The sequence below is a fragment of the Fukomys damarensis genome, unplaced genomic scaffold (genome assembly GCF_012274545.1).
Source record: "Fukomys damarensis isolate Sample0158 unplaced genomic scaffold, DMR_v1.0_HiC HiC_scaffold_31, whole genome shotgun sequence".
Classification (NCBI taxonomy): Eukaryota; Metazoa; Chordata; class Mammalia; order Rodentia; family Bathyergidae; genus Fukomys; species Fukomys damarensis.
In genome coordinates this window covers 23,584,944-23,602,246 of record NW_022900943.1, presented here as the reverse complement: position 1 = coordinate 23,602,246, position 17,303 = coordinate 23,584,944, and the positions used below count along the sequence as shown (strand labels likewise).

Below are 17,303 nucleotides of genomic sequence, written 5' to 3'. Positions count from 1 at the left end.
CATAATAAGCTCTCAAGTCTATCCATAGAGAAATGAATGTTGGCTGAACACTAAATCTCTCTCCTGCTATCTCATTCCTGGGAGGTGTAAACTTTCTCTGTTTTAAGGACCAGAACATTTTTCCCAATCCTCCAAGAAGTCTTCATCTTCATCCTTTTTTTCTATGTGCATACATGTGTTGAAGGTCATCCTGGTGTTCTAAGGACTAAGTCTGGAGAGCATGTTCACATTGTAAGGGACATTACCACAACAATCTGTCTAAAGCAAGAGCTAGCTGTCTTCGAGCTAGGGCCTAGCACATTTGTCCTAAAGATACATTCTTGTCTAACACCTGCTCATTCTGCTGGTCTTTTGCATTCTTTTCTTAGCACACAGGGTTTGACAATTCGTGTATGAAAATATCTGTTTCTCTGTCATGGATTAAAATACATATACAGCCACCAACAATTTTCATTAACCATATAGACCCTTGTTTCTATTTGATTTTCTTCTTGCCTTTTGTATTTCACCTCCTGACATCCTTCCCTTCGATCTACTTAAAATGTGCTCCATTGGTAATACATTTTACAAAGTATTCTTGGAAAACCATATAAAGCACTTAAATCCTTAGAAGAACCTCTGTCAAGTATAATACTTTACTCTTTGGAACTGTCTCCTTCTGGAACTTCACAAACATCAGCAATAATAGCTATTGGTCTTATCATACTCATCAGTGGGAAACATACTGGAACAACAAGGGATATAAGTTGTTCCTGATTAAAGGCATATATAGTCCTTATGTGTCTCAGGACCAGCCAGGTTAATCTCAAGTCAAACTGCAACATCGCCTCCTCAAGCAAAACACTGTAGGGAGCGCTGAATACACTAAGCAATATTCTAAATAGTGAGGAGAAAACTAAAAGGATAAAGTTTAGAAAGAAAATGGGACAGAGATATGAAGGGAATGCAAGTTTCATGGCAAATGTGGGCCAACAGTAAAATCACAAATGACAGTGATTCAAGACGGTAATTAATGGGTTAGACTGAACATTAGAATACAGCTCAACTGCTCTGTGATTTTACAAGTGAAATAAGTCCACTGGCTTGCAGGTATAAAGTCCCAAGTTTGATACCTGGTATCAAAAAAACAAACAAACAAAAAAAAAAAAGGTGAAGAATGACATGCTAATAGCAATACAGAGGTAGTAGTAGAGACCAGAATCCAAATATTCTAAATCCAGCCAATCCTTCCTTCATTTTATAACACAATATCTCTCCAAGTGGCTGCTTTTATGTCTACCCATAAAATGATATAGAATTTTGCATGTCATCATAAAATGATTTAAATTCTAAGGGAATTAAGAGAAAATTACAGCTCTTAGCTTTATCACTGCCTCCATCACTTATCTTCCTTCAAAAATTAATTTTAAATATCACTCATTCATTCACTCTTTTACTGAAGGTCACCTGTGTGCTATACATTGTTCCAGTCATGGGAACAGCACAGTTAATAAGACACGTGAGGCTCTCACCCCTCGGTGAGTTTATATTCTATGAAGAGAAGGACAACAACCAAAGGAAGAAACCATATCATTGTGGATTCAGAGAGATACCAAAGAGGAAATTAACTTTATGAAGCTGAACATTAAATGGGCAGGCGAGGTTAAGGATTTACTCTTGCAAAGGTTATTTAGGGAGGTCTCACAAAGGAGCTGACAAATACTTTGAAACAGGAAGAATGAGAAGATGACCATTATATAAAAACCAAAGGGACTATATTCTGGGTGAAAGGAAGGAGCTGAGTATACTTAAAGTTTACGAAGAGAAATGGAAACACGTGGCTGAATGTGATGAGCAGAAAGGAAATGTTTCAAAGACTGACTTGGAGAAATGAGAAGAAACCAGATCTTCATGGCCCTTGAACATTATTAAGAAAAAGCTAGATGCTAACCCAAGTTCAATGGACTCTCATTGAAAGGTATAATCTTTTTATATATTTGCCACTGTAGAAGAACAAGGTTGGATACGAAGGCATTGGCTATCTGTGATCCAGGTCAAGGATGTTGCTGGGGTTAACCAGGATCATGGCAGTGCAGGAGAGAAAAGTTTACAGATTCATGGCTTCAAGATACACTTTAGTGGTAGAAAAAACAGAATCTGTGAATGGTGCAAAGAGGGAGAAAATCAAGAATAGTTGCTCAATCTTTGTCTAGTAATTAGATTAATCATGGTATCAACTAGAAGGGAAAAAAGATTTGAGTGCCATGAAAATGGATAGGAATTTAAAGTTTTGTGTCCATCGTGTTTTAGATGTTTATTAGACATTTAGTTGAATATGCAGATAGGTAAGAGGAAGACCTACGAATCTGAAGCAAAGAACATCAGCATGAGAGTGTTTTTTGAAACAGTGGGAGTGAATGAAATTCCCTAAAAAGAGTAATGGCTGACTGAGTCCTGGGAGCTCCAAAGCTTACCTGTGATATAGAAAAGTACCATCAGCAATAACAGCTATCAACAAATCCCATCCATCACCATGGCCCCCAAGCTTCTTCCTTTCTAATAAATGGCACCATGAATAATTTAGTTCAAGTCAAAACTTGAGCAATCCTTCCTAGTGTCTCCTCCCTTATTCCTCTCTTCAAAAATCTAGAGATCCTGCTGGTGCAAAATGAGAAGCAGAAAGAAAACTCAGGCAACATGGATGCAAGAAACTGAATCAGTTTTTCCAAGAACAAGCAAATGATGCCAAGTGAATCATGAGTCAGAGGAGAACAGAAATGTATCCACTGAAAAATAACAAAGTCTTATCGGTGTCGATAAAAGAAATTTCACTATAGTTTTTTTAATCCTACAGTGTGGGAGGTTGAATTATTTTTATATTTGTTTATTGCTCTAATTCTACCCTTCATATAACTACAGGTAGGTCATTTTTATTTAAATACAAAATATAAATGGGGTCTTTGTTACTTTTCCCATTGCTGGGACAAAAGAGTCAACACCCACAAGTTAAAGGAGGGAAGGTTTGTTTCAGCATGACAGAGGAGAAATAGTCCCTGGTGTGGCAGGCAAAAGGCAGCAAGCAGTGAAGCAGCAGCATAAAATCCACCGTCTTTCGGTCCCTTATATTCCTCCCAGGCTGAAAACCCATTGTTTGGACTCCCATGCCCAGGCTTTCATTATCCACACCTTTAATCCTAGTATCATACTTATTATAGTTTGTATTTAATTGTCCCTCCAAAGCCTCATGCAGATGAGGTAGGACTTTCTTTTTCAGAGGTGGCTGAATCTGGAATGTGTAATGCTGGGATTAAGGGTGTGTGATTACTAAACTACATCTGAGTGATTGGTTTGGCAATGCCCTAATCCTGGTAGTCTTGATGGGATAAAAAGGGCAGAAAGACACTGTTACAGTTCTCTTGTCACCACGACACATTAACGCTCTACCATGGGCCACTCTGCCTTGGAGCCAGCTGATTATGGACTGAAACCTCTATAAATTGTAAACTAAATAAGCCTTCCCCCTTTAACTTTGGATATTAAGTATTTTGTCTCAGCAACGAGAGAAAAGTAACTAACACAGTATCTTTAATCCACATTCACACATCCTCTGAAATGTCCCACTTATGACCACATGAGGCTTTGGGCAGACATCTAGATACAAGCTATAACAAACGAGTACGTACATGCTCTTGGTATTTTTTCAACTTCACATATTATTTTGGATATTTCTTTGTTCATCTGTATGAATTTATTTCATTATTTTAAAGAGAACTCCCTGCTTTGTGATAAGGATTTAACCTACATTTGCAATCTTACATGCACAATTTATCTATTCTATTATACCATATATTTCTCTGTGTAGGTGCCTGAACAATGCTTCAAACAGGGGAGAGTTGAGAGAGAAGCTAAAAGCTCATCCTACAAAGAAAGTAGTGGAAACAAAAACTCTATATAGTTTCTTCCTGACTCATCAGATGATCTCCTTGTATTCTAAGAATCACTTGACACTTGAGAGACCTGCGCTGAAAAACAAAATTCATAAGCACCTCTTTACTAATTAGGTCTTTTCAGTGATGACGTTATATTGAACTGCTTATTTAATTTTCATTAATTAATATAAATAACATGAACTAGTATGATTTCTCTTTAGAGCTGATAATTGCAAAGGCTTTGGGCTTTGTTGTTACTGCTTAATTTCTTGTTTGTTAGCTTTTTCCAGTTATTCCCAAGATTTGCTTACTTATTTTATCCTAATTTGCCTAAAGTTTCAACAGAACAGGTAGGTTCAACATTTTCTTCTCAGTGCCTATCTGAAGACTGCAAATGTGTTGATATGCTACATTTTTAAAATTCAATGTCTATATTTTTAAAATCTGATAGCTTAGAAATACTACAACTAAGAAAATAACAAGGATTTTATAATTAGTACCTTTGCTTCAATTTGCTAACATAATCATACACAATAACCTATCTACCCTCACTACATCCCTTCTTCTGTGTTCGTGACCATCACTTTTATTTTGCCTTTGTTTTTTCTTTTGACTTGCTCTGTTTCCTCTTTCCCCCAAGAAGTAAGAGGTGTCAAGTGCCCAACTGGGAAAAGCTCAAGAGAAACAGGGACCAGCCTCCCTTTTTGTCTTTGTCCCTTAAAACTTTGAAACAGCGGAGCTTGTTAGGTGTATGCCTAAAGGATGCATGCATTTCAGTTCAGAGACTAAGAGGCAGAGATGAATCACGTCTAAACCTTGGTGGAGCCTAATTAACAGAATCAGAACCATGCATCCAGGTAAGGGTCAGACCGAATCAGTACCACCAAAGTGCTAAGATTCACCTTTCATGCCTGCCTCCTTTTCTCCCAACACAGCCAACCTGAGGGTCACGAGCTGGGATGCCCCCAGTACGTTTTCTTTGGCCCACACAAATACTTGCAAATTTTAGGAATAGTAGCCAGCGTTTAATACTGGGAAATGTTATGTAGACTGGCAGTTTGTTTTGAATTGGCAAGCCAGCTCACCAACCCCAAGATGCTTGGCTACAGCTGGGTGGCAGCTGCTCCCTTACTGGCAGCAAGGGTAGCACTACAATTTGCTGTGAGCTTGCTGATTTCCTATCGAGCCCTAACTCCATCTTGTTACTTCTTGCTACCTGTGCTGCCACTGTAGGCATGTGAGTTTATGACCTTTCACATGAAATACTGCCAAGTACTCTCTAATTAAGATACTAAGCCTTGCCAATGTAGCTGAGAAATCTTTTTTATTTTATTTTATTTTCTAATTCATTCCTATCTGTCAGGGATTTGGGCTATGCTTTAAACTTTCCCATCAGCTACCCTACAGGCATGCAATCTGACTCTCTGGTTTCTGACTGTCCACACATCTTGGGGACCCTGGAAACAAGACAGAAAGGCAGGGAGGTGGAGAACATAGTTAACTGTGCACCCAGAGAGGTCCTCATGTTTCTGCTACAATCCCAGCCAACTTGTCACCATAAATGCATCTCAGGTTCAAACCTATGGCTGAAATGTTTCCCCCAAGACAATGCACATTCTAGTGGAGTTTTCAGATTTAGAAATGCTATCAAAAGCTAAAAACAGGTATTTGCAAGAATGGTAACATTTCATAGCTGGTGAAAGAGTAGTTTAAAAAGCCCAGAATAAAATAGACCTCCAAAATTCTTACTCATTGTCATGTTCTTATCCTCTTTGCTCAACACCAGACCCAAGTCCACTTTTCCAGAAGCATTCTGGAAACCACTTTCATTCATCAGTGTGATGACGAGAGGCAAATGTAGAATTACTCCATTTAGGAGCTATCCTAAGTAACAATACTGTCCAGGAAAGCACAGCTGTTCTCACAAGGCGGAAACACAAGGCCAAACCTGTGGATCTTGACACATCCTGAATCATCCCACACAGCTGGATGAACACAAATCCAGGAATGTTATATTACACTTAATAAAACTGCACTTTCACAAGAGAAAGTCAAGTCATTAAGTCATTATCACATGTAACACTGAAAGCAGAACATTTAACTACCCAAAGAAAACACACGGTGCCCCAACTGGAATGAGGGTAGGTGGGCAAAAGAAAATGTAGCAGTGGGCTGTGCAGGAAGCTCTTGAACTTGGGTGAAACAGACACTCGAGCTGCTCCAGACCAAATGTATTACTATTTGTGACCAAGCATGGCTGCGATCTATGCACTGAGCCAGGTTAAGGCTGACTCAGGTGCCTCCGAGTATTTACTTCTATGTCAATAAGGTTTCTTCACCTCTGAAATTCCGCTAGTAAATTGAATGTAGGTGAACAGCTTATTTACATGTGCCTTATCTACTCTACTAGGGATTTTTCTCTAAGATATAAAGAGACAACTAATACACTAGTTGCCTTCATACGTCAATTAAAAACCAGTGAAACTAACTCTGAGATAATAGACTGAATCCACGGGGAAATAGAATTTGACTGATGAAAATGGGATCTGCACAACAGAGGTACTCCTGTACTCAAGTGACTCTACCACACCTCTTTCCCTGTTGAAGCAACAAGAGAAACTCTGAGCATCAAAGGTAAATCTTGGCCAAAACAGCCACTGAACTGGATAGTAAGACACTTGAGCTCACCCTTCTCATTTCACAAGTCTGATTCATCTGCTCTTGCTAACAGCCTCTTCTTCTACACCCCGTAGTTATACCTGAGCTCTTAGCTGTCTTCAGAAGAAACAGCTCAAGGGGCTGGGGATTTATTTAGCTCAGTGGTTCCACCGCCTGCCTCGCAAGCCCAAGGACCGGAGTTTGATCCCCGGTACCAGGAAAGGAAAAAAAAAAAAAAAAGAAATGGCTCAAACAGATATGTAACAAAGGGAAATACATCTACGAGCTTAACCTTTAACTTAATTCTGGGCCACATTTACCAAAGTACAATGATTTCTCCAGGAGATTTAGCGAAGTGCTGCAAATATTATACCGTGCTTGTGTAAAAGTTGATTTGCCATCACTTCTCAGCCTTTTGGCTAAGATCAAGCGTAAAAGTCGATATAATTCTGGAAGGCTAAAACAGGTCCAAATGGAAAGAAGTTACAGCTAAACAGAAAAATAACAAAGTTAAATCTCTTCAGATATAAAAATGTTTGTCCTATCTGGTAGTGAGCTCCCTGTGGCTGGACATGTTCAAACAAATCTGAAAAGAAAATGTTGTTTTTAGTGGGATGAAGGAGACTACCAATGTTGGCTAGGGAAGAGGTAAGGCTACACCAACTTTAATCCTAAGGACAGTATTACTTCATGAGTAGCTTTTCCATAAGTGAGATATACAGCTGGATTTATCCCTACGACAAAACAGGCTGGCCTAGGATGAATTACAAAGAAAGTCCCCTGAATCATAGCACAGGGTGATGTTGTCCTAGATTTGGGGAATTGTCTGCAACCAAAATGTCTGAGGCTTTCAGAATATGAACTAATTTTGCTTTGATCTCTTGGAGAGAAGCTAGTCAGGAGAAAAGAAAGAGATGGACCGGAAGCACAGAAATTTTATTGGCTCAGCTACTGTAAATTGCAGCAACACTCTTTGTAAAACTGTCATTGGGCTGGGAATTTAGCTCAGCAGTGCTTCCACCTGCCTTGTAAGTGCAAGGTCCTGAGTTCGATCCCCAGTACCAAAAACAAACAAACAAAAAACCTGTCATTACTGTACTAGTGTTGCCATCTCAGAGGTCTGTGAATCCCTGTCATTTAAAATGTTAATCACAACATAATGGACATCAAGGCTATTCTAGTGCTCTGGGCTCATGTGCCCAAATGACCACAGCACTTAGCATCAAGAGGGTTGTTCTGGTGATGTTGCTGCTGCTACTTCTTCATTTCTTTCTTTGGAACTCTCTATGTAAAATCAAAAGCAAGGAAAAAAAGTAGCCATGTAATTTAGTAGAGTATATAAAAGCCAGGATCCGTTTAGTGACTGCATTCCCTGCAATTCACCCGTCTGCTTTCCTTTTTTGAGAAGGTGGTGGTAAAAAATAATTTCAAGGTCACATCACCAGTGTTTTCCACAAAGCCATTTCACATGGTCCCAACCCACAAAAGTGCCTCTACTCTGGCACATACATCACCCACCACACACACCCAAGATTAAAGTAAAAGAGACATGCCCAGGAATGCAAACCACACCAGCACTTGCTGCATATTCTCAATGAGGTTAACTCGGAATGAAATAAGCTTGTGGAAATTTACATAGTGCTATGGCTTGGATGCAATTTGTCCACAAGAGTTCACGTGTTCCAGGGTGGGGCTATTAAGAGGTACTGGAACCTCTAAGGAGTGGGGTCTAGTGGAGGTCAGTCACAAGGTCACTGGGGTACTGTCTTCAGGAGAGTAAGGTAGTTATCGAAAGACCCAGGACAGTTCCCACTGGAGAAGATTTTTTATAAAAATGTAGGACTGCCCCGGTTTCTGATTTCCACTTTGCCATGTGCTATCTCTGTCTCCCATACGGGCCCACCGTGATGCCGTCTTCCACGGGCTGACACAATCAGGGAAGCTCACACTAGAGCTGGTATTCTGCTGTCCATACTTTAGGCCTTCAGGTATTTCTTTGCAGCAATCAAACATGGACTTGTACACAGAGTCTTTAAGTATCTCCCACAAAATGCTTTTATATCATCAGTTACTGCTGTGGGGCTAGGGAGAATGGCCCCTCACTTCCACCCTACTCCCTTTCTCCTCCATAGACTAGTCAAAGACTGTGTCTGTTTGACTGAGATTGTAGGCCCTGGAAGGCACAGCCCCAAGAGACAGATTACGTGTGCTTTCTTGTTCCCTTTCTGTGCATTCCCCAGTCACAAAACAGTCACACTACGTTCCGCCTAGGCCACGCAGAACTATTTACCCTGCCTTATCTTCCTGTTCATCTTATACTATGAATAAAGAATGCCCTGGGCTGCAGCAGTCATTAGCTCCCCGACAGGCTATGGCTCCACCTGGTCCCAGCTTTCAAGCATAATCCTGGTGTTTTCATTTTTCTTCATCTCCCACTGCTCTCCCTAGCTTCAGACCCTACACCATGTGGGTCATAGAAAGTCATTAAAAAGAGGAAAACAGTAATTTTAAAGAAGAGAAAGCTGAAGCCACCATCCTAACCTTGCGATCAAAGTTAAAACCAACAACCTGTGCCATCCACGTGACACCAAGAGGAGGACCTCCGTTCTTTGGTGTTCTTGCCAAAAGTGTTCTTAGCGAATGTAGATCTAACTGGGAGAAAACAGATAAACTCAATTTGAAACATAGTCTACAAAGTGACTGGTCTCGTATTTTTTGAAATATTTCTAACTCCTTGTTACTGTTTGTGACTAGATGTTCCCCCAAAGCTTCATGCGGTCATAGGCTATTTTGGAGGCGAGTGAATCTAGAGTGTATGATTGATTCACAGTGCAATGCTAGGCCCAAGGGCACTAGAACTGAGGGTGTGAGTGCTGCTTGCTCTAGATAGTCTGAATATGACAAAGGGGGCAGGGGAAGACTGTTAAGATTTCTTGTTGATTTTTGCTGTCTTCCACAGCCATGAACTGTTTCTCCTCTGACACCCCACGCTGGAGCCAGCCAATTTAAGACTGAAACCTCTATGAACTGTAAGCCAAATAAACCTTTCCACTTTTAACTTTGGGTGTTGGGTCTTTTGTCTCAGCAATGAGAAAAATAACTAAGACACACTCCTTCAAGGAAAAGACAAATCTGAAGGAAGAATGATAGAGTAACCAGCACTGGGAAACATGACAACAACATTTTGATCCGGGCCCAGAGAAAACACTACTGAAAACCATGAAAAGCCTCTAAATTAATGACAATATCAAATCAATGTTAGTATCCAGATTGTTAGAAATGCACTTCAGATTATGAAGGAGAATGGCTCTGTCTTTAATAAACACACAGGGAAGCATTTATAGTTGAAGAAGCATTATGCCTATAACTTGCTCCCAAATGTTGAGAAAACATATACACATGTGAACGTGAGTGTGAGCATGTGTCTGGGTATGTGCATGTATGTGTAGACAGGTAGAGAAGAAGAGATCAAGTGAGTGAGGCAAGATGTAGAACATATTTGAGGAATCTTGGAAAAGTATTTAGGAATTCTTTCTCACGTTATTGCAAATTCTGTGTAAATAAGGTTTTTAAAAATTATTTTAAAAAGAAAAACTAAGCTAAGTCAGTCTAAGCTTTGTGAGGAGGACACTGGAAAAGGAACAATGTAGGGCGTCTGGTCTTCTCTACTCCACTCATCCCTAGGATTGCGAAGTATCACAATGTCCTGAGTTTTCCTGAAAACTGTGGTGTGAGACTCCAACAGTGATCCCCTTAAAGAAACACTATGCCTATTAATCCCCAGAGCCTAGTATAGGGCCTGGCAGACACCTGGGACTCAAGAATGGCCCATGAACCAATAGACTATAAGTACCTAAAAGAAACTGTGGGCAGACCCCATCTGTGGCAAGGCTGATAGCGTGTAGCCCTGAGTGAGTGAAACAGTGGGCAGAAGGCTCCAGGATAAAGGGTATGCTATGTCCCAACACAGGTCCGTTTTTCACTCAAGAGGAAGGGAAATAGAGCATGTGCCCCTGTGCTGGCCTAAAATGACTCTGTGCCTCTGGACTGAGAAAAGAGGGGTGTTCCTGCCAAGTACTATGCATCCCAGGGTCCAAGGTCAAGGTCCCTGTTGGCTTGTGCACTAGCTATTTCATGCACTGAGATAAGAAGAAATGAAAAGCAAGGTTCCCAGGATAACAATGAGAATTGAAATAGTTCCACATTCTGTCAATTCTTCACCAGGAAAATGTCGCATTACGTTCTGTTCTCACTTCCAAAGCAGCAAGTGCTTCATTCTTTCAATTTCACATTGCCTTTGCACATGAAGTTGGAAGTCAAAATCATTTTAATTACCAAAGTTCACGACAGTTGTTCAGCAGATGAAAAATGTGGCTTTGCATTGAAAATGTAGGTAATTCAAGACCGTTCCAACACGTAATTTTCCCAGAAAAAATAAATTCTGAATCACGATCAAGGACAAAAAAAATAATACAATCTATAGGCCACTGAAGTGGAAGTACCAAGAGATGGTCTCTGGCACCCACAGAACACTTGGACCTAAAAGAAATGTGCTCTTTCTAACCACCAAGACACAATTTCACAATCACGAGCACTGTGTCATAATATTCCACAGAAAAAGTAAACAAAGTAAACCATGGCACAAAGGGTGAGAATACAAACTGCAAACTCTATTTGCATAGTAATTCAAATAGGAGCCTAAGGAATACAATTTTTGAGGAATTACTAGCTGAGGTTGTTACGCTGGTTTGGATTTGTTTACCAATTTATTGAAAATGAGCTCCTCTGGCAAACCCGAATCACAATGGGTGAGAGGGCAAAATACTCTAATCAATAAGGAATACACCATGGGCACACAGAGGAACCGGGGCAAGTTGGCCCAGCGGCCTCTTTTCGTCTTGCCACATCTGAAAGACCAATTAGATTTCCATTACAAATCAATCCTTTGGTCCTTCTTAATTAACAAAGACCGATATTTAACTCAACTTTCAATTCTGTGCTGTCTGCTATTAGTAGTTTGCCCCTAATTGTCCTCAGCTCCCATCTCTCGGGTCACCGCGGTCCAATCTTGCTCAAATGGGAGTGCCTATACCTGTCATGCATATTTCCTTTTAAGCTCTCCCAGGCGAGTATGATCTATGCAACCTAAGAGGACTTACTTCAGGAAAGGTCCTGGAGGAGCCTCCAAGAGTAGAAGCTGCCTTCTACCCCTTACCTGTTCCCCGTCTTAGACATGGTCTAGTCCTGGGGTCTCCAGCAATGCAATGTAGGGCCATGAGGATTCATGGTCAACCAAAGCCTGACTGAAGGGTTCTAGAAGAAAGTCTCCTTCTCCAGAGCTCATAGAACTATGTGCAAATAGGTAACCTGCACCTACAGCTATCTCTGGGCTGCTATACAACTGAGACGATAGTGGTAGACCAGTAAAAAAAAAAATCAAGCCACTGCTTTTTGTTTTTTTTCTGAGAAAGAAGTACATACACTGGACCTATGGATAATATGACAGTTCTAGCCACCTGAGCATCACGTTGCTCATCCGCTCTTAGCGCGTTATCGCCAATGAAAAATGCAGAAGCTGTGTTTCTTGAGCTCCACCCAACTGGTTCTTCTTACCTTTGGTTCCATGGAAATGAAACTGTGGGTTCCTCTGCTGGACAGCGCTGACCTTTTGATCGTCCTGCTGTGGTAGAAGTGGTAGTAGTCCTTCAGGGCCCCTATCTGTGAAGGCAAGAGGGGAGGGAAAAGACAAAAGAAAGACGTGAACATCTGAAAATAGTCTTGCATTTTTCTGTTTTTCATTAAAAGAAGAACACAAAACAAAAGAGGTCCATAAATTATGCAGGCACCCGCTGTGCTTAAATGTTACTTGAACCTTGGCGATCACTTCTCAAAAGAAGGACATGTGATATGAAATGGAGTGTCCTTGAGGCGGTGACTGCAGCAACCAAAGATTATAATGGGGCAGCTTAGCCTCTCTATATCTCCCTTTTAATGTTTAATTTATATGCAGCATTTTAAGTACTTCTATATCAACGTATATCCAAATGTGGGAAGGAGGAAAAATAAATCAAATAGTTATGTGATTATAAAAAAAAATTTCACTTCGTTTGTTCTGAAAAAAAAGTATGCAAGGAAGGACCTTGTTAGATTATTTATATAGTTAATTTGAAACACTTCTTACACAGTTGATCATTCACAAAGATAACACTACTTAGTTTACTGACTTTAATAGATGGTATAAGTGCACAGCCTTTCTTCACTTATTGCAAAAATAAAAAGTGGAGTGGCAATTTCTAAACAAAACACATCTATCAACTCAGCATCCTGTGTAAAAATCATTTGATTGCTTTACCTTATCCTTCCCTTTAACATTTTAGTCTTCTCATTCATTCCCTTTCTTTCTTAGTTAAAAATAGGTCTGTTTAGGATGGTTTGGAAAATAAATCTCAGCCCACCTTGAAAAACTAAACGAACGAAATCTCATAAAGGACCATATTCTCTCAGTAGATTACAAAATATGGATCACAGAATGAAAAGTGAACCATGCAATGAAGACAGGAGAGCTTGCTTCTGCTTCCAACCAGAGCTACACAGCACATGTACTAGCCCTGTTTCCTGTCCTATAAAACTGGACTCTGGGCCAGTTAATCTCTAAGACCACTGCAGCATTCCTACTCCATTCTTTGACACTGAGTCTGTACTTGCTTTGGGAATAACAAACAGTTGATTCTCCAAAAACCCTCATTGCTCTGCCATGAATGAGTGACCATCATGAGGATGTTTTCCAGTTGGTGCAATTCCAAAGTTGGGCTTTCTAAATTAAAGGGAAAAAAATTATTGGATCAGGTTCATTTTTTCCAGATGGAAGGTTTATTTCTAATTCTCTCCTTTTCATCACATTGTCAACTATCATCTCATCCAATATTTGTGCCACTTATAAATCATCTCTTCACTGGCACTTTAGGCCACGATTGAATGTTGGATCATCACTAAAATCTGAGAGAATCTGAAGTTCTACATTTTGGATTTGAGTGAAAAATACCCTGACCTACACAGAAATCCTGGACTCTGAAAACAGGTGAGGAACAAGGGTGGAAAAATCCCGTCTGAAACCTCTAATCTCGGTAATCGCGGGTTCTGAGGGAGCAGCAAACAATGAGGAAGAGGACAGAAGTGCCGGCCTCAGCCTCCTCCGGGAGGATCAGGGCGGGACTTACTAGCCAATTTTCAGGTTCCACAGGGCTAAGGGTAGAACTGGGGTGTGGCTGCATAACCTTTTACAAGAATGCCTTAAAACCCCAAAAGGGTTAGAGTTTTCATATCATGCAGTTTTTGTCAAGTGTTCCTTGGGTAAATATAACAGTTCTGGAATGGAACATAGACTCTCCGAGGAAGAACTGCGCAGAAAATTGATCATCACCAATGTGAAAAATGCCACTGTGGTTAACGTTCTGACTGCTGAACTCCACAAGAACCTCTTTGATCTTACGAAAATGAATTCAACTCAACTATTAAACTCGGACTGTGCCTATTCAGATCTTGTGTGGCCCCATGGGAACAGACTGAAATCCCAGTCTAAGGCAACATATAAAGAGCCTGAAAAAGGAAGCTTCATCCTGACTTGATTTGGGACTTCTGATAAATCATTTAGCCTCTTTGGTTTTGGTTTTCTCAATGGTAAAGTGAGAAGGACACAGGAGATGTAGTGGCCAGAGTGGGTGTCAGAGCAAAGGAGGACACTGGTGTTTATGGGTTAGTGTTGTTATGAGGTCTGAATGTAATCACATGTGAACAGGCTGGTGAAGTCAGCACCCAGCATACAGTAAGCAACAGCAGGTTTGAGTTTTCTTCCTACATTTAAATTTAACCCTGCCTCTCACACTTCTTATCTTCTGATTAATCTTCCACTTGCACAACTTGCTCAAGATTTCTCTTGCTCTACACAGGTAAAATCTCTCACTTCCCCAATCTCACTGGCAAAAATCAAAAGGGTCGATAAAACATGATAGGGCCTGATGTATGCAAAAAAACCCATGCACACAAGACTGGTAAAAGTTGGGTGTGGTGGTGTACACCTGTAATTTCAGCATTCTGAGAGGCTCAGGTAGGAAGACTGACATTTCGAGCCCAACTGAGTAACTTAGTGAGTGGGGCCCTATTTCAAAAAAAAGGGAAGGTGGAGATGTAGTTTAGTGCAAAGACTCTGGGCTGGATCCTTAGCACTGGGGGGAAAAAAAGAATGATAAAAAGGCATAATATGGGACAAGTATCTTAATAGACATTTGATTACATCAATAAAATTATAAACTGCACTCTGAGTCACCCTTCCTACAACTAAACATGCATTCCTTGGAAGAGTCTTTATGTACGTTCATGGATGTGACAGCAACTTGGTAAAAGCAAAAGACTATCAATGACCACCTGCCATCAACAGGTAGTTAATCCTATATGATGAAAATGGATTGTATTCCAAATGATGTGAGCAAAAAAATAAAGATGCAAAACATGTAACAATATGACCCAACTGTTTCAGAGGAAAAAAAGTCTATACCTGTGCTTGTAGTTGTAAAGGTGAAAGAGAAATTTTTCATTGTTTACTTGCACAAAGTTTTGATTTAAAAAACTAATTAACAATGAAAGAACACAAAGAAACCACTAAAATAGCACACAAATGTACACAGATGGGGCCACATGCACTCCCCAAAGGCCCTGTGGCTGGTACATGGTCGCAGTCACCCATCGTCCCAAATCTCTGCAACCATGAGCTCCAACTTGTCTCTGTCTCTCACCCTTTTCCCTATCGAGCTGTGGGATGATGTCCACTTATTGGCTGCTGCCTCATTTATTAAATGTCTAGTATGCGTCACACATCCTGTCATGCTTCCAGGTGCTGTCACATTTAACTTGATCCACAAGAACCCTGGAAAATCAAGATCAGTAGCAGTAATCTGACAAAGGAACACGCTAAGCCTCTGAGACTACGCAAAGGTATGCGGCTAGGATTGACTGACGGGATGACAGGTGAATCCCTGGTGAATGTTCACCTGCATCTTCAGGCTGAGGGAGCATCTCTTGGAACTGGACAGAAGGATCTAGACACAACTCCAATTGTACCAGAGAGAAGCAGGGAAAATCTGAGGCACGCTCTGGGAGGCAGTCACGTGTTCGCAGATAAGGGCGGCTGAGGCCTGAGCATCCGTTTCCTCCCTCTCTGGACACCCTTCACACATCCAGTCTCGTTGGTAGGCTGGGAAGAGATGGTAGGACTACTGTGGCAACACAGGGCGGCTTCCTCCTTCCTCAGCTTTCTGATGGAGGCAGAAGTAGTGGCTCTCATGGAGACACCGGGTGGTATGGCTTCAAAGAGCATTTCCGAAAGCCTGGCCCATTAGAGAAATGCAAATCCAAACAACACTGAGATCCCATCACCCCAGAAAGAATGGTCGTCATCACGAAATCAAGTAATAACAAATGCTGGTGAGGTTGCAGGGTCCCAGGGTCAAGGAACCCTGCTACACTGTGGGTGGAAATATAAACTAGTACAACCACTATGGAAATCAGAAAGGGAATTCCTCAAAAAACTCAAACTAGAAATTCCACTCCAGCAGATATTCCCCTTCCAGGTATCTTTCCCCAAAGAGTTTAAAGTCATCATATGACAGACACATGCACACCCATATTTATAGAAGCACATAAGAGCTAACTCTTAGAAGCGCCCCATATATCCACCAGCAGATCAACAGACAAAATGCGGTATTTATACACAATAGAGCACTACTCTGCCATAAAGGATAAACTGAGTCACTTGCAGGAAAATGGATGCATTTTGAGACCATAATATTAAGTGAAAGAAATCAAACACAGGTTTACCTATCGCATGGTTTCTGTTACATGAGAAACCCAGAGTAAAAGTAAAAAAGCAAATAAAAGATAGATAATAGGAAGTAGGAAAATCAATCTTTCTCAAGGGCAAGGGAATGAAAACATGGAGGGAAGGGGAAAGGAAGAGGGAAGGAAAGGATAAGAAATGAAAAAAAGGAACTGGGAGGTACTATGCACATGAACCAACCCCACGCAAGTATTGTCAACATTACGCGTTACAAACACTCACAGGAAAAAATTCAGAGAGAAATGGGGGAAAGGGTTAAAAAGAGGAATTAATATGTGCTAGGTATTGTGTACCAACTCCCCACGAGGCACATAATCATTATGGACTGCAAACATGTACTAATAAAAGTTTTTTTAATTAAAAAAAAAAAGCCTGGCCCCCTTGACCGATTTCTTAAGCTATGTATCAGCCTCTGTTAGCCCAGTCAGGGGTTCAGTTCTCCATGGGACGCCCATGGCTACCCAATAATGCAAGGGCTGGACCGTGCACAACCCAGAGACCAGAGCACTGTGTGTCCTGAGCTATGAGCTGTAGGCACCGGTGAGCCAAGGCTGACCCTCTGTCCGCTTCTCATCTCAACTCTCTTTTCCACGCAGCAGCTGGAAGATATTTACAAAATGTGAATCTGGAGATTGGATCATACGTCATACTCCTGCCTAAAATCTTTTTGTGGAATTCGAAGAGCGTTAGTTGACATTTAATACTCTTTCATAATGTACACTTTAAAAGTGAATCAGAATAATAATATTAAACACCTTACACTATGCCAAGAATTCTTCCATATGCTTTGCTGAACTACTAAATAAAGAACACTACCCTGCTGGGACCTACAGCGCGGTGTTACTGGG

At 40.8% G+C, this 17,303-nt stretch overlaps 1 protein-coding gene across 2 annotated transcripts in view; it reads right to left on the bottom strand.

Moving 5' to 3' along the window:
- The window catches only part of Pcsk5 (proprotein convertase subtilisin/kexin type 5), a 410,777-nt gene that overhangs the window by 355,936 nt on the left and 37,538 nt on the right, over positions 1-17,303 (bottom strand). For both annotated transcript variants that reach the window (XM_033757658.1, XM_019207714.1), the window contains exon 2: positions 12,180-12,284. In XM_033757658.1, coding sequence (XP_033613549.1) covers positions 12,180-12,284 — 105 coding nt within the window. The remainder of the gene's footprint in view (positions 1-12,179; positions 12,285-17,303) is intronic.